This window comes from Hevea brasiliensis, chromosome 12, assembly GCF_030052815.1.
Source record: "Hevea brasiliensis isolate MT/VB/25A 57/8 chromosome 12, ASM3005281v1, whole genome shotgun sequence".
Lineage (NCBI taxonomy): Eukaryota > Viridiplantae > Streptophyta > Magnoliopsida > Malpighiales > Euphorbiaceae > Hevea > Hevea brasiliensis.
Genome location: NC_079504.1, coordinates 32,238,864 through 32,262,521, shown reverse-complemented (window position 1 = coordinate 32,262,521; position 23,658 = coordinate 32,238,864). Strand labels below are relative to the sequence as shown.

The 23,658-nt window shown below is 28.7% G+C and overlaps 2 protein-coding genes across 2 annotated transcripts; one reads left to right on the top strand and one right to left on the bottom strand.

The window, feature by feature from the left end:
- The first annotated feature begins 2,775 nt into the window (after positions 1-2,775).
- On the top strand, positions 2,776-4,416 carry LOC110654224 (DNA damage-repair/toleration protein DRT100-like). Its single transcript, XM_058131466.1, has one exon. The coding sequence runs from the start codon at positions 2,840-2,842 to the stop codon at positions 4,325-4,327; it is 1,488 nt and encodes a 495-aa protein (XP_057987449.1). The 5' UTR covers positions 2,776-2,839; the 3' UTR covers positions 4,328-4,416.
- Positions 4,417-6,518: 2,102 nt separating this feature from the next.
- On the bottom strand, positions 6,519-14,550 carry LOC110654227 (wax ester synthase/diacylglycerol acyltransferase 11-like). The gene is made up of 7 exons (XM_058131465.1): positions 14,304-14,550; positions 13,463-14,065; positions 11,643-11,709; positions 9,534-9,643; positions 7,719-7,919; positions 7,405-7,527; positions 6,519-6,925 (listed from the first exon to the last, which is right to left on the bottom strand). The coding sequence occupies exons 1-7, from the start codon at positions 14,511-14,513 to the stop codon at positions 6,758-6,760; spliced, it is 1,482 nt and encodes a 493-aa protein (XP_057987448.1). The 5' UTR covers positions 14,514-14,550; the 3' UTR covers positions 6,519-6,757.
- Between the last annotated feature and the right edge of the window lie 9,108 nt (positions 14,551-23,658).

Genomic DNA, 23,658 nt, shown 5'->3' with positions numbered 1-23,658 from the left:
TGATGCTACCGTGAGCTCCTGGATACTAATCCTAATGCCACGGAGACCCACAATAAAGAAAAAAATGAGATGGGTGGCCTTCTAGCAAGCTACTCCGATACTCAAGTCAAAGAATTGGATGTGAAATTTGAACAAGAATTGTAATGAGATTTTGAGACTAAGAATATGTGTACCTTTTTTTCTGGTTACTTAGTTGGTATTTTAGGCTTTTTAGGAACATAGTCGTTGCTTTGTTTATAGAGTTTATCTTGACTGATATGCTGAGATTGTCTCCATGAAATCCGATCTTACTTCATTTATTGGCGTGACTATTGCTTAGTATATCTTCTATAGGGCAAGCGAAAATACTTCTTTTCAGTCTTGTTTCAGTTCGATTATGCTTTATTTGGCTCGCTTGGTCTTTTCACCAGCATTTTGACCTTTCTGACTGCCCCGTTGGATATTGATGTGGAATTTTAATTATTTTACTCGGATTTGTAAGCGCATAGTATAATTTAATAAAACATAAACCAAAATAAAACTTTAAAATTAAAATTAAAATATTAAAAACTGCAAAATAAATATTAATGAAAATAAAAAAAATGGAGAGATATACAATGAATATAATTAATATAATTATATTTTTGGTGTCATAATTAATAATTATATAAAATTAATAATTTTTAAATTTAAAAAATACATTAATTGTCTAATCAATATATATGAAAATGGAGAAAAAAAAACTCAAAATTTTCTAATAATAATAATAATAATAATAATAATAATAATAATAATAGTAAATTTTAAATTTAAATTTAAATTTACATATGAAAAAACACAAAATAAAATATTTATAAAATGTAGAAAAATGAAGAGATATATGATGAGTATAATTAATATAGTTATATTTTCAATGTCATAATTAATAATTATATAAAATTTTAATTTTTATACTTAAAAAATATATTTATTAATTCAATCAAAATATAGAAAAATAAAGAAAAATTCAAAAATTTCTAAGAAAAAATAAATAGAAATACTATACAAATAAAGAATCACCTTCTCTTTACTATATAGATATAAAAAGATATAGATATAGATAAATTACAATATTTTTAATTTAAATATAATATACAATCGAATTATTATAATAATGATACTAATATAAAATATATTTATTATTAAAAATTACTTAAAATAAAAAATAAATTTTACAATAAAAATTTTTAAATAAAATCAAGTATTATACATTATTACAATTAATTGTATCTTTTGCGTTATATGGGACAAAATAAAATTAAGATTTATTATAATTAAAAAATTAATATTTATATGTATTTTTTAATTTACTATGTTAATGAAAAAGTAACTTTATAATAGATATTTTTCTTAAAGTGATATTTATAATAATTAAATTTAAATATTAAAAATCATAAAATGAAAAATAGTAAAATGCATTGAACTTTCATTAATATGGTTATATTTCCAAAATGGACCAATCAAAATGAAAAAAAAAAAAAAAGACAAATTCAAGATTTATACCATAAAACTAGATAAAATTTTAAATATTACAAACCATAAAATAAAAGTCATATATACAATGAATATTAAGATAATTATATTTTTAATAGTCAAAATTAATTGTATATAAATATATTAATTTTAAATTAAAAATTCTTAATTAATTCAATTAAAATAAGAAAAATAAAAGAAAATTAAGAGAAAAATTGAAAAATTTTAAAAATTAAAAAAATAGAATACTAAATAAAATGACCGTCACTTTTTTTTTTTAATATAAATATATAAAAAATAGATATAGATATAGAAATAAATAGATATTATTATTTAAATAATCCTATTTTTAGCTAATGGTTTTGTACCAAATTATGTTAGGAATTGTGATTTGACTTGACCTATCGTAATAGCCACGTGTCTGTAAAAGGAAAGCAGAAGAAAATATAACTCCTAAAATTCTCTTCTCTATAAAAAAAAAAATTTAATTAAAAAAAAAAACTTTATTTTTGATATTCAAAAATTAATATTTAGTGTAAGCAATATCATGGTGAAGTGCAGATGGAATTCATCTGAATAAAATAAGATTTTTGGCTAAGCTAACATAAACTGTGGCTGGCATTTGATTTTGACTAGCCGACGAGCTTGACCCAATGAGTGCTGTTGCTTGGGTTGGATCAGCATGCGCGTCGTTAGGTCATTATCCACCCTCCTTGAACCACCACTGTGTCTAAGGTGGAATTGTCGTATCCTATAAATTATACTGTAAATAATTATTGCATAAAAAATAAATTTAATAATGAATCAATATGTTTGTACGAGTGAATTTCATAATTTTATAAGTATTTTATAATTTTTTTAAAATAATTATATTTATATACTTGTTTAAACACTATTTATCTGTTATTTATGTCATATACTTACGTTGAATATTATATAATTTTTCCATATTGCCAGTGCCACCAACTGTTTTAATTTGATGATATTAAATATTTTAAATTATAAAATTTGAAATTGTAAATAAAATTTAGTAAAAAACTATAATATAATCATGTTAAAAATGGAGAGTATAAGAATTTTGGCTATTTTTATATAATTTTATACAATTTATCGGATAATTTCTATTTAATGTATAATGTTAAGGTTTAAATTTTAGAATTATGTAGTGAGCAACTTGCAAAATTCCAAAGCAATCCAGGCTGCATTTATTGAATATATGAAAAAGATGAGCAGATCAGGCACATGGGGTGTGGGCTATGCATTGAATTTTAAAACCCATCTAAGAAGCTCTCTTCCAAGCCAATACTTCTTCATCTTCACAATTCCACTTCCTTTTATCAAAACTAGCATGAATCTCTCCTCTCTCTTCTTCCCTACTCTTGCTCTCTATTGCGTCTGCTTCAAAATCACATCAGCTGCCTGTCACGTGGATGATGAAGCGGGTCTCTTGGCTTTCAAATCGGGTATTACCCATGACCCATCTGGTATGCTTAGCTCGTGGAAGTCCGGCACCGAATGCTGCACCTGGGCGGGTGTAACTTGCCTTGTTGACAACCGGGTCACGGCAATATCACTTTCCGGGCAATCCGAAAAACCCAACAGCTTCTTATCCGGTACAATCTCACCATCCCTAGTAAAAGTCCAAAATCTTGATGGCATTTACTTTCAGAACTTGAGAAATATTACTGGCAAATTCCCGGATCTTATATTCGGGTTGCCCAAGGTCAAGTTTATTTATATAGAAAACAATAAGCTTTCGGGTCAAATACCCAGTAACATGGGAAAGTTAACCCAACTGGAGGCGCTGAGTTTAGAGGGAAATCAATTCAGTGGGTCAATACCCACTTCAATATCCGAGTTAACTGGGTTGACACAACTCAAACTCGGTAAGAATTTTCTCACTGGCACAATCCCAGTTGGAATTAGCAAATTAAAGAGCTTGACCTTTCTAAGTCTTCAATACAACCAACTTTCAGGCTCAATTCCTGATTTTTTCTCATCATTCACTAATCTCAGAATTCTTGAACTTTCCCACAACAAATTTTCTGGGAAAATCCCAACTTCAATATCATCACTAGCACCAAAATTGGCATATCTTGAGCTGGGTCACAACGCATTATCAGGACAAATCCCAGATTTTCTTGGATCTTTTACAGCTCTAGACACACTAGATCTGTCAGGAAACAAGTTCACAGGAACTGTACCAAAAAGTTTTGGGAACCTCACAAAAATCTTCAACCTTGACGTCTCCTACAATTCTCTTGTAGACCCATTTCCCACCATGAATGTGAAAGGGATAGAATCCCTGGATTTGTCTTATAATCAATTCCATCTTAAGCAAATACCCAATTGGGTGACTTCCTCTCCTATTATTTTGTCTCTGAAGCTGGCAAAATGTGGGATTAAGATGAACTTAAATGACTGGAAGCCAAAGGAGACATATTTCTATGACTATATTGATCTCTCTGAGAATGAAATTTCAGGCAGTCCCATTTGGCTACTGAACAAGACAAGTGATTTGGTTGGATTTTGGGCTTCAGGGAACAAGTTGAAGTTTGATATGGGAAATTTGATGATTGTTAATACATTGAAGCACTTGGATTTGTCAAGGAATTTGATTTATGGAAAGATACCCAATACAGTTTCTGGGTTGGAAAGTTTGAATTTGAGTTATAATCATCTATGCGGAAAGATTCCAGCAACAAAATTCCCTGCCAGTGCATTTGTAGGAAATGACTGCTTGTGTGGTTCTCCACTAGCTCCTTGCAAGGCGCAGGAGGCCAATAAAATTGACCAACGAAAGGTTACTCTCGACTCTGTTGGAAAAGTTAACTAGGAAGGAAATGGCTGGCACTACATCAGATTGCAAAAAAATTGACGTACTCTAATTGATATTAAGATGTACTAATTTGTTGTATTTTCTATTTTGATGTGGTAAATAATTTGGGAATGTTCTTCTCTCTGATAGTAAAAAATTTTGCTAATTATGTTTTACTCTATCAATTCTTAGTTAATATAGCCTCAATTAAAAATTTAAAAATAATTAAAATAGTATTGAATTATAAACTTTCATTGAATAGCATAGCAAATAGATTGAATTTAGGAATGACAACGGATCGAGTTTTTGTAAATACTAATCTAATCGAACCCTAATAAGATGGGTTTAAGTAATATATAATTAGATTTGAAATTAGATTAAATTTGAAGAATAATACCTGTGACGAGTTCGAATTTTACATGTTGAGTATCCGTTACCTGAATCAATTTATATATATATTTATTTTTTGTTATAAATAAATCATTTTTATTAATCAAAATATCCAAGAAAAATTTAGCAAACATTTTTTAACTACTTCTTGATCATCAGACTTTCCTAATACATCCAGCCTAGAATAATGAATACTAAATGAAAAAAAATCTGGAAAAATATGGAACAAAAGACGAACCAGAATAAAAGCAATCATAACACCAAAGCTCCAAAGCAGTAAAAAATATAACGCAGCAAAAGAACAGAGCACAAACCATTACAAACCCAGGAAATAAAGAGCTAAAAAAGCAGCAACGTGAGTGAGCAAAATAACCAAAACATCAGGCTTCCAAGATGAAACATAATCCCAATCAAATAAACAAATGAACTTGAAGGCTCCACCACCCAAATAAACCAAAAAGTGGCATGAGTTCTTCGTAAACCTAGGCACCAGATGAAGATAGACAAAAAAAACCTTTGTTTGGCCAAAGAGTCGGCAACATTATTTGCTTCACGCAGAACATGAATAAAAGAAATCCTAGGGAAAGAAAGAAGGCAATTGCAAATGGAATTGAGAATGGCATTAACCATAAATACTTAATTAAATATAAAATATATATTTTTTATAATAATGTTTATAAATATTATATATTTTATTTTGTATACAATAAAATTTAAATATTTTATGAAATTATTAAAATTTTAAAATATAAATTATTAATAAAAATAAATTTTTGTGTAGATTATTAATTAAAATATAAAATTAACCTAATCTATTTAGCTATTTTTTGAGTAATAATAATCGGGTTTGAAACGGATTTAAGTAATTAAAAATAAATTTCAATTGGATTTAAAATGAATTCAGGTTTTGAGAATATTAATCAAATTCGAGTTCAGATAGAATGATTTTCATAGCACCCTACCAATTGCCATCTCAAATTGGATATTTTTGGGTAAAATATGAGGTGAGATGTATGTTCTTGAGCATGTGTTTGGCAGGTTTTTTATTTTTTATTTTTCAAAAACTAAGCACCGTTTTAGTTTTTAATTGTTTATTTTTGAAAAACTATTTTGTTCCCTATATTTTTTTGAAAAAATAAATTTAAAAATTAAAAAATGACAATTTAAAGTAAAATATTTATTAAAATTTTAAACTCTAAAAATTATACACTTTAATATTAAATGTAAAATTTTAAATAACTGAAAAATAAAGGAATATTAAAAAAAAATCAACAATGAATTATGTACATTATATTCATCAAAAAGCTAACTAGAATTTAATTATTTAATGCATTTAGCCTTAATCATGAAACAAAAGTGGAAGAAAGATATAATAATAATAATAATAATAATAATAATAATAATAATAATAATATACCAAAATTTGATTCGTATAGAATGCACCAATTAAAAATACTTTACCTAAACTATTTGTATATAGGATAAGTAAATATTGATCCCACATAAACTGAGTAAATGAAAACAAAAAAACAGTTATTAGAGATACAAATAAATAAAAAGAATTTAAAACACATAAAATAAATACCTAATTTATCAAACTGAATATACAAATTAAAATAAAAGGGGTTTTGATTTGTAACCACTAAATTATAAACTATTAAAGTTAAAATTAAAAATGTTAGGATATAAATTTGAAATTAACTATACTTATGAATCTAATAAATAATTAGATTGCAACAAACGGTTAACAATTTTCTTATTTTCCTTTGAAATTAAATTAATTAGAAAATACTTTACAATTAGTCAGTTACCCTCACACTCAACCTAACACTAGAGCTCACTAATCCACCATGCAAAGCTCCGTGAAAAACCAAAATAAAAGTCTACTTCTATTCATTTATAGTTTATCGTTTTCAACTTTGCAAACGAAAGCAAGATTAATACAAATTCTTTGAAAACGTAATGTTCAACTGAATGGCTTTTTTGTTTTTTAAAAACAATCCGAACATACCCTAAAATTTCAATAATTATTGCACAACATTAGTGGTATGATTATGATTATGATTCATGAATGAATCCTTTTTCAGCTAAGACAGCTTCCTTGATGAGCTGAAAAGAATTTAGAAAATCATCACAAAGCTGATGAGGATCAGGAACTATGCTTTCGTCAACTGATAGGATTATTTTCATCTTCTTCACATAACTCATTATATGAATCATTAGTCCCTGCAATATAGGTTAACCAAAAAATAAAATTCAAAATTCATTCAAATTATAATTATTGTTTTGCTCATGACTGTTAGTATTATGTATATGCAAAAAAAAAAAAATAATAATAATAATAAATAAATAAATAAATAATAGGACCTTACGTGAAAATTACTTGATTAATAAGGTATACTCTTATAATTTTTCTTAAATTTTTTCATAAAAATCCAAGGGATGGAATGAAATCATAAAAAAAGGACTATTTCTAGCTTGTATTTATTTTTAAGTGTTAAGTAATAATTTTAATTTTTTTATGTCTTAGACTGAAATATATTATATTAAAATTAAATAATTTTATTTTAGTAATATTAAAGTCATTTCTAAGACTATAAATTATAAATTTGAATTTAATTAATTTTATAATAAATAAATAAATAAATAAAATGCTAACATGATTATATATATGTATTGAAATTAAATGAGGTGAGGATACCCACACATTGTTGCCCATATATAGTAGGAGCTATGAAAGCCACTGGGTGGCCATGGTAAGAGATTTCTTCTTGAGGACCAGGCATATTTGAGAACCCCAATGTTGTCTGTGAAGGCATGTTTGCAATCTGCTCATAATTAAAAAATATATATATACATTTAGTTTTTAAAATTCTCTAACTTGATTTTTTGTTAATTAATCGGTCTGAACTGATTGATTCCTGAGCTCCAAATTGAACCAATAAATATTTATGGAATTAATTTTTAAATTAAAAAAAAAAAGATGAATCTGCTTATTTAAGCAGAGGTATGTACGTACCTTAAGGGCAATGAATTTGGAACAAAACTTGGACATGAAATGTACGAATTTAGCTTCAAAAGAAGCTTTCTTCCTGTCCACGGCAACCTTGGCTTCACGTACATATTCCAATGGATCATCTCTTAGGGCAATTTTGAAGGGGAAGAGAACAAGCCCTATTTTATTGCCCTTCGTATTTCTGCTTATTATATCATCAGATGCCTGTTTAATATATATAGGTGGAGCAGTTATATTTTGTTTTATCTTTTGAATATATATGTAGGCCTAAGCAGTGGTCTGGTCAGAGCTGATGATTGATATCTTCTGAAAATGGTAATGCTTGATAAAAATTATATAATTGCAGGCCATAATAATTCAACATTAGAAAATATGAGGATAATTTTATCGATCGATCATCAAGTTTGAGAGTTGTTTTATTTTCGTTCCTAATTTTTAATTTTTATTAAAATATTTATAAACTATAATTTTATTTTATAAAAATTTCTCTAACTTATAATAATATATTTTTAAATTAAAAAAAATAAAATTATCATTTTTCTCCTTACTTTATTTTTATCATTTTGTTTCGATTATTTCAATTCGATTTGGTTTTAAGAGAAAAAAATTCGGTGAAACTAAATTGAATCAAATAAATATAATTAAGAACAAAACATATCTGTATTTACTATTTAGTTCAGTGGTTAACTACATCTTTGTACATTTGCTATATATATATACTCTCACAAACGCTATTTTATTCTTTTTTATTGTCGCCACCCTAGGTTCCCAAATACCCCAGCCTATCTTCTCCAGTTCTTCTTCTCTACTGACGCTATCCTAGGGCCCTAATATCCCATTTCTTCTTCTCTACTGACGCTATCCTAGGGCCCCAATATCCCATTTCTTCTTCTCTACTGACGCTATCCTAGGGCCCCAATATTCCATTTCTTCTTCTCATTTATTTCTTCATTTCTTCTCCTACCCTTTTTCATTGCCGCTGAGTGGGTAGACATTTTTATGCAAGCTCTAACTCCTGAATGGAACTGGGTCTATCGAAAGATAAAGTGATTCTCTCAAGATTGAGCTTTCAAAGCAAGATTGTTCCAACCCAGTCGTTTCTTCTCCTCTGCTCACCACCACCGTAAGCCACAATCAACAGTTGGAGTCACAGCACAACAAAGCAGCCAGCACCTCTCTCTTTTTTTTTTTTTTTTTTTTTTTTCTCTATTTTTTAATATTGTCACTTTGAGTTTAATGTAATATTCGTGTATCAATTCTATGTTAAATAGTTTTTTGCTGTTTTATCATCAATTCTGTGTTTATGGACATTTGCTATTATCAATTTGTAATTTTTATTGTGGTTTTTTACTTGCTGATTTGAGCATATTGGAGATTTCAAAAACCGAATATTTAAACTGAATAGAACCTTTTTATTTCGGTTAGATTCGATTTGATTGTTTATATAGTTCGGTTCGGTTTGATTTTTATTTTTATATGAAATTTAATTTTCAATTTATTCAGTTTGGTTCGGTTGTTGAATCGAACCGACTGAATGCTCAGCCCTAAAGGTAACATATGGAGAAGAGAAAGCAAAACGGAGATTTTATTCATTTTGAGAGAGGGGTGAAAAAATATATATATTTTTTAATATGAAAATCTACTGTTACATATTAGAAATATTGTGAATGAAAATCAAATTAGGAATTTTTTTAATAATAAATTAAAAATTAGAGACAAAAATAGAACAACCCTCACATTTGAGATATGAGATATGATTGGTAAAAATCACATGAGGATATGGTATATGAAATATTAGCGGAGTGCGTGTAGACTCACTTGGATGCTCGAAGATGATCTTATGTTAGCAGCAAGAGTTGCTCGAAGACGAATATTTCTGGGTAGATTATTCTTTTCTTCTGTTGCTTCATCACGTTTCTTAATTTCACCTGCCATACATAGGGTAAAAAATAAAAAAATAAAAAATACTTTAATGGTTTCAAGCGAAACGATTGAATTAACGAAAATAAAATAATGTTATAATATTTTTATTACGTGGGCTCGCAGAGTTAATATCTAAGAATATGTTTTGAGTAGTAAAAAATTCTATGATTATTTTATTTTTAATGAAGTTAATATTATTTTGTAAATAATTGTTATTAAATGATAAAAGTAATAAAATAAAATAAATAATAAACAAAATAATCATAAAATTATATATATATATATATATATATATATATATATATATATATATATATATATATATATATATATATATATATATATATAATTAAACGTAACAATAAATATAGTAAAATTATAAGATATTACCACTGCACTAATTTGTTAGCGCACTATATACTCATGAGGATTCAATTATCCCATGAATTATAAACTACTAAGATTTCAATTTTAATTTTATTTTTTATTAAAAAGAATTTGTTTCTGATGCATTATACTATTATATTATGTCATGAAACTATTAAATCTAATATTTTAAACTTGCAAAAATTAATGGGTCTAAGAATATACAATTAATATTACGTAATATGCCTCTAATGGAGATATGACGTTTATTATTTATATATATATATAATTAATTTTAATTAAATTTAAATATAAAATTTTATATTTATATAAATAATTTTGATATCATTAAGTTAAAATCTTATTATTAGTAATGAAGATAACTTTTTATTGTGAAATTTAAAATCTAATAGATATTCATTAATTAATTTAGTATCCCAAACCAGTCTGTTGCCATTTTCCTTTAGTTTTCAAATTAAAACTTTACTACTTATTTTGCCTAAGGTTTATTTATTTATTTATTTTCTATTTGAATAACATAATTTAATAATATATTTTTTTTATATTCCATATCTCAAAATCATACTAGAAAATTTTACTAATGATAAAATGTTATTATAATTTGAATTTTTATTAAAATTTTGAATAATTACTGCCTATCAAAATTTAGTTTAATTTTTTATTTCTTATATGATTATTAATTATTTTCTCTTAAATATTTCTTCATAAGAATATATTAATTTAATATTTTTACATAATAACAAATATAATAATCAGTATGTTCAAAGATAAAATCTCAATAATAATAATAATAATAATAATAATAATAATAATAATAATAATAATAATAATAATAATAATAATAGTTGTACTCGTCGGTGGTTTTGAAGATTTCATAGTCAAATAAGTTATATTCTTTTTTAATTCTACTAGTTCTATTCATAATGCACCTTATGATAAAATACATATGTATATATAAAATATTCTTTTTTATCTTTATAATTGAGAAGTGAATAATTTATTATAAATGGAATATGATTAGTTTTTATAATTATTTTTTTATTTGATACTCTTTTAAATTCATAAAATTTATATTAAATTGTTATCTCCAATATGGATAATTACTTGTACTAATTGTAATTTTTTTCTCATATTTTACTGAATACTACTGTAATAAATTAAAACACATATATAAAATATTCTTTTTTATCTTTATAATTGAGAAGTGAAAGTAAAAAAATTTTAATCCTTCAGGATGTCTTGAATATGAAAGTTACTTCTAATATAAATAACATGTTGATTAGTTTTTATGACTATTTTTTCATTCGATGATTTTTTAAATTCATAAATTTCATATTAAATTGTTATCTCCAATCTCGATAATTACTTACACTAAATATAAAATTTTCTCACATTTTACTGAATATTACTATAATAAATTTTTTATTAAATATGTCATGTAAAAAAAATGATTCTCAATATTTTATATACTTGAAATAACATATAACAAATAAGAAATCTTGTTTAAAAAAAATTTAAATAATAATTCTTTTAGTAAGTTTTTAAGTTTATTAACAAACAAAATGACATAATTTAATATTCCATTTTGAAGTATATATATATAGGATAGAAACTTACCATACTTCCTGTTGAGATAACGAGACAAACCAGCTTGTGTGACTCCCATCATCACATCATTGATGGTCTATCAAACCCAAAACAAAAAAATACCTCAGTTTGTATATAGTAAGGCAAAATTCCACACAGATAAAGCTAGAAAAATAAACACGAATTTAACTAATATATTCCACTCTAAAAAATGACAATAAAATTTAATGTTGGAGTGTCTATATTGTATGAAATCAGAATTTTATGGGAGATATGGGAGTGGCATGGTTAACTAAATTATTTAATAAGATTCTAAACTCAAAGAAAATGCCTGATGAATGGAGGAGTATTTTAGTACCTATTTTTAAAAATAAGGGAGACACACAGAGTCGCTCAAACTATAGGGGAATTAAACTCATGAGCCATACTATGAAGTTGTGGGAGAGAGTTGTGGAGCATCGACTACGTCATGATACTTCTCTCTCTCTCTCAATCAATTTAGTTTTATGCCCGGTCGTTCAACTATGAAAGCGATCTTTCTCATTAGAAGCTTGATGGAGAAATATAGAGATGTAAAGAAAGATCTACACATGATTTTTATTGATTTGGAGAAGGCTTATGATAATGTTCCAAGAGATGTCTTATGGAATGTGTTAGAATAAAAGAGGGTATCTATTAGGTACATACAAGTATTGAAAGATATGTATGAAGGAGCAACTACTATTGTGCTCACAGTGGGAGGGGACATAAGAGATTTTCCAATCTCAATTGGATTACACCAAGGATTTTATATGAATTGACAAAATATATACAAGAGAGTACTCCTTGGTGCATGATGTTTGCGGATGATATTATTCTGATAGATGAGACACGAAAAGGAGTCAATAGAGAGCTAGAGCTTTGAAGAAGTACTCTAGAGTCAAAGGGTTTTAAGTTAAGTAGAACGAAGACAGAATACATGCATTGCAAGTTCAGTGAAGGCCAAACTGGTGATAGGGAATGAGTTAGTTTGAATAGAGTGGTACTGTCCCAAAGTAATCACTTTAAATATCTAGGCTCAGTCCTTCAAGTAGATAAGAGGATGTGAGGAGGATGTTAGTCATAGAATTAAAGCCGAATGATTGAAGTGGAGACGTTCCATGGGAGTTTTATGTGATCGTAAGATTCCCAATAAGTTGAAAAGAAAATTTTACCGTACAGCCATACGACCGTCTATGTTATATGGTAGTGAGTGTTGGGCACTGAAAGAGTTGTATGCGTCTAAGATAAGAGTTACAGAGATGAGAATGTTAAGGTGGATGAGTGACCATACTAGACTAGATGAAGTCCGTAATGAGAGTATTAGAGAAAAGGTAGGAGAGGTGTCAATTGAAGATAAGTTGAGCGAAGGAAGATTGAGGTGGTTTAGTCATGTGAAGTGTAGACATACAGAGGCTCCAGTTAGACAAGTAGAGCACATTAGGTTAGAGGATAGAAAGAGAAAATGGGATAAACCTAAATTGACTTGGAGGAGAGTAGTACAACATGACCTAGAAGCATTACACATTTTTGAGGATTTAACCCAAAATCGTTTAGAGTGGAGAAAACGAATCCATATAGTCGACCCCAAATTTTTTGGATAAAGGTTTAGTTGAGTTAAGTTGAGTTGTATAAAAATTCCTCCCTTTAAAAATTTCAAATATATTTTACTATGACATTGTAAGGTTTATATATTTTCTTTTCAAGCATAATAAGCCTCAACTTAGTGACATTAAAATCATTTTTGAAGTTGTGAGGTCTTGAATTAAAATCTTAATCTCCAAACCACAGTATTTGACTGGAATTAAAAGAAAGAAATTATTGGAACTTACAGCGTCCATAGCATTCTTCACCAGCTTTACATCGTCCAGAGAGATAGTTGAATGAACAAACCTCCTAGGACCAGGAGTAGATTCAAATCCAAATCGAAATCCAGGACCTTTAAGAGGCGTTTTGGTGTCCTCCAAGAAGAAAACCGTAGCCATAAACATCGCAACATCAATAATGGTATTCCAACAAAGCAACATTAACCACCATAGCTTGAGAAAGAATTGCCAGAACCCACCAGAGTTAACATTCTTGGGATTCCTTTTCTTTATAGTTGGAATGGTTGGAGGTTCCTCAGCTTTGGATACTTTGCGAGCACAAGAAAGTAACATGGACATAAGAGAGATGCCATCGCAGAGGGAATGGTGGACACGGAGAATGATAGTGGATTCAGCTTCTGAGGTCTTAAAGTTGAGGAGATGGACATCCCACAAAGGTATGGACTTATTGATTGCGGTTTTGCTGAGGTTAGAGGCGTAATCTTCTACAAACTTATCAGGAGACTCCATCTCCATGCTTGGATCAAGCATCGGAACTATGACATGATTGTCTATGTTTACTTGTGTTCTAACCCATCTCATCTCTACACCATTTTTGTCATCCACAACCTGCAGCTCATCATCAACAAATAAAAGTTTTTCGCTTTTGTTAGAATTTCTCAAGGATTGCCCCCCGGTTGAATTACATGTAAGGAATTCTCTACTTTTAGGGTTTTAACAAATCCACGGCTTTAAACAAAATAGTAATTTGATCCAATTATTTTAATTTCAGTAAATGAAAATCTGAATGAATTTATTATATTAACTCCTTTAAATCTTGGCATAAGACAAATGTATATATACTAACCAGTAAACTACAGAAATGAGGATGTTTAAGGAAAATATGAGCCAAGGTGGCTTTAATAGCATCTGGATTAATAGGGGTCTTAAACCCTACGAACACAATGATGTAGATACTCGAGTTCGGCTGGTGAAAAATGCGAGACATTGGACTCAAGAGTTGGCCTTCCTCGCCACCTTCTTCCTTTGTTACTCGAATTGGCTTAAGACCTTCCATGTGTAGGGTAAGAGAGAAGTGCGTCTCTTTGGTTTGTATATGGGGATTGATACATACATACATATTAGTTTATATAGAATGGGAATATATATCTAGAAATTGTGGCTAATAAATGTGTGTATATATATATATAGTCACCATATATAGCAACGACTAACCGATAACTGCCACCTAAATTCATCCAAGCCCCTTTAAAATTTTATTTAATTAGCATGATGTCCAAGAATGAAATCAAAATGGTTTCACAATTTATAAAGTTTTCTTCATTTTTTACCTCTTTAGAATTTTTGCATTATATATAGAGGACATTATGTTAGCTAGCAATTCAAAAAAATCAATGTATTTATTTCACAATTTAAGTGATAAAGTTAAATTTTTTAAAACCCATTATGCAAAGATAAAAATAGAACAATATATTAAACTAGAGATTAAAAAAAAGAAATATAACATTAATGAGTGAAAAACGAAAATAAAAAATAAAATAAAAAACGAAATTGAAAGGTCGAATCTGAAAAGCTAAGAGCCTATTTACTTGTTGAGGATTATTTTTTGTCATTTTTTTTTTATAAAATTGTAGTTTTTATTTTCTATGAAAAATAAGGGAAAATAAAAATATATCCAACTATTAATAATAGAAAACAATTTTCCAATATTCCTTTCTTGTTAATTATTAAAGTTAATTTGCTTTCTCATTATTTTATGGTGATTCCTATGACATGAGAATATGAGGGGAATTAGTTTTGTGTTAGATTATTAAATGAAATTTTATGTTGAAATAATAGATTTTTAGGGTTGATAAAAATGTAAATTCCTAACTATTAGGTGCGTTTGTTCTTTAATAGGCGAATTAAGAGTTGGTGCTTTTATAAGGAGAGGATTAGATTTAAGTTTTTATGCCTTAAATATTAGGTTGAAAATGAAAAAAATTAAAGTATGAGATAGTAGATTCCATAGCTGCAACTACCTACAACTATTAATTGAAGGTGAAAAAGAGTTACATTCCAATTAAGATTTTTTTGCCTAAACCCGATTTACCATAAACTCAATATCTAAATATGTGAGACTTATATATTTAATAAGTGAATTCTATTATACATCTTATATCTTGGATCATAGTGAATCAGGTTTAAGGCTTCATTTGTTTGATGAAAAATATTTTTGTAGAATTTTTTTTTTTTTTTTTGCATTTTCTAGCATTTGGAAAACTCAAGAAAATTAGTCAACATAAAATATTTTCTTGATCAAAGGAAAAATTAAGTCATTTTTAAGGAAAATGACTTTCATTTTTTAAAAGAAGAAGTTATTTTTTATTTTTTAAATTTTAATAATTTTATTAAAATATAAATATACTTATATATATATATATATATATGAAATAAACACATATTATTAATTTAATATTACAACTAAATAATAAAAAATATTTTATCAAAAATAATTTTTATATAAAAATTATTTTCTGTGAAATAAACAGAGCATAAGTAAGAATTTTCCTTCCAAATAATTAATTAACAGCATTCTAAACATATTACAATTCAAATTGCTTTCAATCTCCTTGTTTTGTGATTCCATTTATTTGTGTTCAGGTCCATAGCTGCCTTCATAACTGTGTATTATTTAAAAAATTAGAGAAATTTAAAAAATTAGAGAAATTCAGAAACTAATAATAATTTTTGCTAAACTTTATACCAAATCTAATCAACACAAAATGATAATAATAACAATAAAAAAAAAAAATCTTTCTATTATCAATTTCTTACTTTCATCTTCAGTTGTCCTTTCAACATTAAAACTCTTCATTTTTCAAAAAAAATATAACAATTCAATAATAATAATAATGATGATAATTGAAGTTGAAACTTATTAATTGATGTTAAGAATTCAACTTTATTTAATTTTACAATTACATCGTCTCATATGCAAGGACTAATATTGTTACATATTACATCAACTGTTTATCAAAACTTAGAGGCATTGAATATCAACTGTTGCCAGAATTTTTGTACACACTGAATATGAACCGTCAAATTTTTAGAAAGTGGTTGATCTTATTATTTTATCGAAGCATTAATTAATTAGCTAAACAATTTTTTAAGAGAGAAATGTCTCAAACAGCCAACATCTAGAGGTTGAGATATTATAAATATTTTTTGCATAAAAACAAGAATATAATTTTTCCTCAATTTAAAAAAATTAAATCATTTTCAGTTATGAATTGATTTGAATTATTTATCCACCATATAAAAATAATTTCAAATTAAATCTAAATCAATTTATTTATTATGAGTCATTTCAAATTAAATTATTAATTTTTTTAGAATATTTAATTTTTTTATCAAAGCTAATCAGATCAATGCAAACCATTCAGTTTAGGCACATATCATCAAGTTGATCTTTAATTTTTTTTTTAATTTTTGGGAAATTTTAATTTTATATTATTTTAAATTTTATATCAATTAAAATAGATTATTAATTATTTTAAATCAGAGGATTAAAATCAAAATCAGGTCAAAATTTATCATTGCAATATATGTTATATACCTGATCAACTTCTCACATTTTATTTTATTTTATTTCAGAAAATATTTTACTCACAAAATGAAGTGGACTGTGCAGTACCCAAAATAAATAAATAAATATTATTATTATTATTATTATTATTATTATTATTATTATTATTATTATTATCTGTTAACTAATGTTCTTAAATTGGAAATTTCGTTGGTTTTTTAATAACGAAATTGGATAATATAAATTTAATATGCAAATAATGAAAACCTTAACTCTGTCTAAAATCTAAAATTTTATAAAAATTTAATTTAACTGATTTTTTTTTAACAATTCTAATGTTTAAAATAAATAATTTAATTCCTTTTAACTTCAAAAAAATTTATTTTCAACTGAATAAAAATCAAACATAAGAATTTAATTAAGTTTTTTTTTCAAACATGTTTGAATGAGAATTTAATCATGCTTTTTTTTTCTTCTTCTTAGAGGCCAAAGAAAATAATATTATATCAACAAAGAAAATAGTGAAGAAGTTACAATTTACATCCAAGCCAATAGCTCTCAGACCCAAGGAACTAAACCACCCCAAAAAAAGCAAGACAGCAAACTGAACTGAAATCAGAAGTAGATCGTGAAACCAAGAAAAATAAAAAAATAAAAATCAGCAACTAGAACTTGCTTCCTAGGACTAACAAAATAAAAGAACAAAACCAGAATAACTTACTATTGATCCAAAATCAAATTTTGACAACTCAAGCTACACCTAAGAACTAAAAGCTACAAACAATGGACAAGCCACGAGCAGATTCTGATTATGCCATGTGAGAAACTGCAATTCTATAGACAAATTCCATGAAGATTTCATATGCTTTAGACATCATTTAAGGCCAAGAAATCAGAAGTTGCATCGCCCTTTGAATTGCTTTTAACTTTGATCTACACAAATAAATAAGTAGAAAACCCACATGCCATAGCAACAACATAAGAGTAGACCCCTCAAAAATAGAATAGCAGCTGAATCTGGGAAAAATCATGAACTCCAGCAGAGCAAAACTAATAAAATCAGCTTCAAATTACACCAAGGAAAGAACCTGAAGCATAGTAGATATTTCAATTAAAAAAAAAAGAGTCATAAACTGATGAACTCGAGCCAATGTCACCACTAATCTCATATATCGATTCTTCTCTCTTTCTTAATAAAATTATTTTCTTTTATGCTTGAATCAGTATTACATTCATTTCATATAGGTATTTTAAAGTAGTTTTGCATCCATTTCGTCCTTATAATTAAGTATTTTTTTATGTTTTTAGCTTTATTTTAGGTTATTTTTTTAATGTTGGATACTTTATATTTGATTTTTATAATTTTAATGTTTTTAATAGATTTTGTGGTAAATTAAAAGTGCATTAGGACATGATTTGAAGATATTTGAAGTCTTGAAGAATGGAATAGAGTTGAAGGAATCAAGCTTTGAAAATTAAGTTTGCCGAGATTTGCATGAGATATTGCTTGAGATGTTGCTTATGGTATGTCACATTGCTTAACCTATAACATAGGGAAAGTCGCAAGCCAAGCACAGCGGAATTCCAGAATCTGCAGAGTTTTCAATATTAATCTTGCCGAGAATTGCATGAGAAGTTGCTTAAGGTCTTGCTTGGGGTATGTCGTGGTGCTTAAGATGTAGCTCGGGTCAAGCTAGAAGTCAAGCACAGTGAAAAATTCATTGCAACACAAAAATTGCTAAGATTTGCTTAAGATACTGCTTATCCTATGCTACTAGGCAGTGCAGTGGACTGTAAAAGCCTCTAAAATCATGGATCTAGCTTTGAAACGCCTTCATAGATTCATTTCCTACACTGTTTTGCGAAGAAGACATAGCAATAACATAATAGGTGCTGGAGATTTATTTTTCTTATGGTGCATGAAAAAGGAAAAGCTAGTTAGCACAACATACTTTTTGGCTACCCATTGGTACCAAATTGTCATTAGACATTTTACTAGCAATGTAGTATTTGGAGGCTATATAACTGCCATAGCCAAATCATTTGGTTTTGAAGCTAATTTGTATAAAATGGTTCCAATTTTACGTGAGTCATTTCTTGATAGCACAATGCTTCTTCATATGGACTTATGTGAGAAAAGAAGGAGTCCTTATGTGTTATTGGGGTAGCAATGTGATGTTAGTGATTCTGCAACATCAGGTGCTTATGCTCCAGCAGACCTTATGCTAGTACCCCAAGCAGCTTCTTCTATAGCACAATAACCCTCATTAGAAATTTTATCAGTTTTGAAATCATTAGAGGCGAAAGTGTTTGGCCTATCTGCACAACCATCAGCTCTTACTATAGAAACTACTATGATTCTTGCTATTTTGAAGGGTTTAGAAAATAAGATTGATGCTTTGGGTAAGTAGCAGCTCAAGCAGCAGAAAAATGCAAGATAGAAAGCTTAAGAGGAGGTTCTTATCTCTTAAAAAGAAACAATAAAAGTAGGAAATTTAGATGCTAGAATTTTGTAACAAATTGGCCCGATCTTATAACAACTTATATAATTCGGGTCAAAACATGTTTTAGCAAATGAAGGACTTGACAGAGAACCTAGAGACAGCCTCTGAGCAATCTAATTACTGGGAAGCAATAGCTAAACTTGAAGCAAAACTTATAGTAGAACCCCCTGTGCCATCAGTAGACCTTGTAGCAGCAGACTAAGCAGTGGATGATAACAACAGTAGCAGTAGTTTGATGACAGTAGCCTAGTCCTAATCTTAGTCTTTGTTTTTAATTTCAGTTTTAGTTTATGTTTTTAGCTTTCTTTGTAATTTGTTTATTAAGTTTTCAAACTTTGGTGACAATTTTAGTGCATTCTATTTGGTCTTTATAATTGTAATTGCACCTTTGAACATTTACTTTGGTTTTCTTATGTTTTGATATGTTTTTATAGTTGCGAATATATTTTATGAATGTTTATTTTATTTCTTTTAAATTTAATTGTTTGAGTTCTCTTTTTATTGCATCTTAAACTCTTTTGCAACTTATTTTTGCACTTTATGCTTTACTCAGTCCTAATTTTGTTGATGTTGATAAGTTGCACAATTTCATTTGAATTATGTATGTTCAAAATCATTATGAGGTAACAGTTGACCCGTCTGCTACTTATGCTTATGGTATATTACTAGTGCTTATGATCTTGCTCATCCTAAGCAATAGGGTAAGCAACTTCTTAAGTATTATAAATTCATACATTTGGGATACTTTATACATTTTTCTCTTTGCAATACATTATTAATATCTTTTTTAGCTTAATTTTGAATTTCTTATGGTTACTTAGACTCAATTCCCAATTGTATATATTTTAAAAATTGATTGGTTTATTCAATTTTGCTCATCTTTGTATTAATTTTAAACATTGAGGACAATATCTCATTTGAGTTTGGGGGTGAGGGAAAAATTTTTGTAAAATTTTTAAAATTTTTTTGTATTTTCATTCATTGGGTGGACAACTGTGCTACATAATATATAGGAACACCACCCTAGAATTTCTGGCCAATTTTTAGGCCACCCTTTGGGCCACAAACAATGGAGACAGGGGAAGGATTCAGTTCAGACTCTTGGGTGTCGATAAGGTCACGAACATGGATGAATTTAATATTGTCTTTAGTTTTAACAGTGAGGGACTCCAAGACATCCCTCATAATAGATTGGAATATGACAGCCTTGGTATGGTCAATGCCAATAAGTTATTCTTCCTATGATGCATGGTGAATGGTAGGAGATGCAGCACTGGATACTTCCTTTGCTAGCACTTAAGGAGGATTTCTTAGTAAGCCACTGGACACATAGTAGTGGGAGGCCTCATCATAGTGCTTGCTCTACATTTTGGATTTGTACCAATGCACGTCAGGCCTCATCATAGTGGAATTCCAGAATCTGTAGAGTTTTCAACATTAATCTTGCCGAGAATTGCATGAGAAGTTGCTTAAGGTCTTGCTTGAGGTATGTCATGGTACTTAAGATGTAGCTCGGGTCAAGCTAGAAGTCAAGCATAGCGAAAAATTCATTGCAACACAAAAATTGCTAAGATTTGCTTAAGATACTGCTTATCCTATGCTACTAGGCAGTGCAGTGGACTGTAAAAGCCTCTAAAATCATGGATCTAGCTTTCAAACACCTTTATAGATTCATTTCCTACACTGTTTTGCGAAGAGGACATAGCAATAACATAATAGGTGCTGGAGATTTATTTTTCTTATGGTGCATGAAAAAGGAAAAGATAATTAGCACAACATACTTTTTGGTTACCCATTGGTACCAAATTGTCATTAGACATTTTACTAGCAATGTAGTATATGGAGGCTATATAACTGCCATAGCCAAATCATTTAGCTTTGAAGCTAAATTGTATAAACTGGTTCCAATTTTGGGTGAGTCATTTCTTGATAGCACAATGCTTCTTCATATGGCCTTCTATGAGAAAAGAGGGAGTACTTATGTGTTGTTGGGGCAATAATGTGATGTTAGTGATTCTGCAACACCAGGTGCTTAAGCTCTAGCAGACCTTATGCTAGTACCCCAAGCAGCTTCTTCTGTAGCACAATAATCATCATAAGAAATTCTATCAGTTTTAAAATCATTAGAGGCCAAAGTGTTCGGCCTATCTGCACAACCATTAGCTCTTACTCTAGAAACTACTGAGATTCTTTCTATTTTGAAGGGTTTGGAAAATAAGATTGATGCTTTGGGTAAGTAGCAGCTCAAGTAGCAGAAAAATGCAAGACATAAAGCTTAAGAGGAGGTTCCTATCTCTTAAAAAGAAACAACAAAAGTAGGAAATTTATATGCTAGAATTTTATAACAAATTGGCCCAATCTTATAACAACTTATATAATTCGGGTCAAGACATGTTTTAGCAAATGAAGGACTTGACAAAGAACCTAGAGACAGCCTCTAAGCAATCTGATTACTAGGAAGCAACAACTAAACATGAAGCAAAACTTATACTAGAACCCCCTGTGCCATCAGTAGACCTTGTAGCAGTAGATTAAGCAGTGGATGATAACAGCAGTAGCAGTAGTTTGATGACAGTAGCCTAGTCTTAATCTTAGTCTTAGTTTTTAATTTCAGTTTTAGTTTATGTTTTTAGTTTTCTTTGTAATTTGTTTATTAAGTTTTCAAACTTTGGTGATAATTTTAGTACATTCTATTTGGTCTTTATAATTATAATTGCACCTTTGAACATTTACTTTGGTTTTTCTTATGTTTTGATATGTTTTTATAGTTGCGAATATATTTTATGAATGCTTATTTTCTTGTTTTAAATTTTAATTGCTTGAATTCTCTTTTTATTGCATCTTAAACTCTTTTGCAACTTATTTTTGTACTTTATTCTTTACTCAGTCCTAATTTTGTTGATGTTGATAAGTTACACAATTTCATTTGAATTATTTAAGTTTAAAATCATCATGAGGTAACAGCTGACCCCTCTGCTACTTATGCTTATGGTATATTGCTAGTGCTTATGATCTTGCTCATCCGCAATAGGGTAAGCAACTTCTTAAGTATTGTAAATTCAAACATTTGGGATACTTTATACATTTTTCTCTTTGCAATACATTATTAATATCTTTTTTAGCTTAATTTTGAATTTCTTATGGTTACTTAGACTCAATTTCCAATTGTATATATTTTAAAAATTGATTGGTTTATTCAATTTTGCTCATCTTTGCATTTATTTTAGACATTGAGGACAATATCTCATTTGAGTTTGGGGGTAAGGAAAAAATTTTTGTAAAATTTTTAAAATTTTTGAGTATTTTCATTCATTGGGTGGACAACTGTGCTACACAATATATAAGGACACCACCCTGGAATTTCTGGCCAGTTTCAGGCCACCCTTTAGGCCACAGATAGGAGAGACAGGGGAAGGATTAAGTTCAGGCTCTTGGGTGTCGACAAGATCACAAACATGGATGAATTCAATGTTGTCTTCGGTTTTAACAGTGAGGGACTCCAGGACATCCCTCATAATAGATTGGAATATGACAGCCTTGGTATGGTCAATGCTAATAAGTTATTCTTCCTATGATGCATGGTGAATGGCAGGAGATGCAATACCAAATACTTCCTTTGCCAGCACTTAAGGAGGATTTCTTAGTAAGCCACTGGACACATAGTAGTGGGAGGCCTCATCATAGCGCTTGCTCTAAATTTTCGATTTGTACCAATGCACGTCAGGCTTCATCCCATATCAGGAACCATAAGGATCAATCAGACTATCTGTATATCTATGGAATTATGCAAGAGAGTTAAGGACACATGCCTACTGCTTGATGCAGAAGAGAATGTCATTCCCATAAGGGCACCATCAAGAGTAGAGCATTGAGAGTCCCCCAGAGCATAGAAGCAGGCACAGTAGCAGGAGCAGGAAGAGTTAGACCTCATTCTTGAAGGATAACTAGACAAGGTCCCTTCATACACACCACCACCTGCAGACATTATCCTTGCATATCTGCAGAAAAAATGGAAACGACCATAAATAAAAGGATGAGGTCCTTGGAGACCAACATGTCAGATAAGATCAGAGATATAAAAGATAGTCTCCAGGAGACCCACAACAAATTATATATGATCCTTAAGAGGT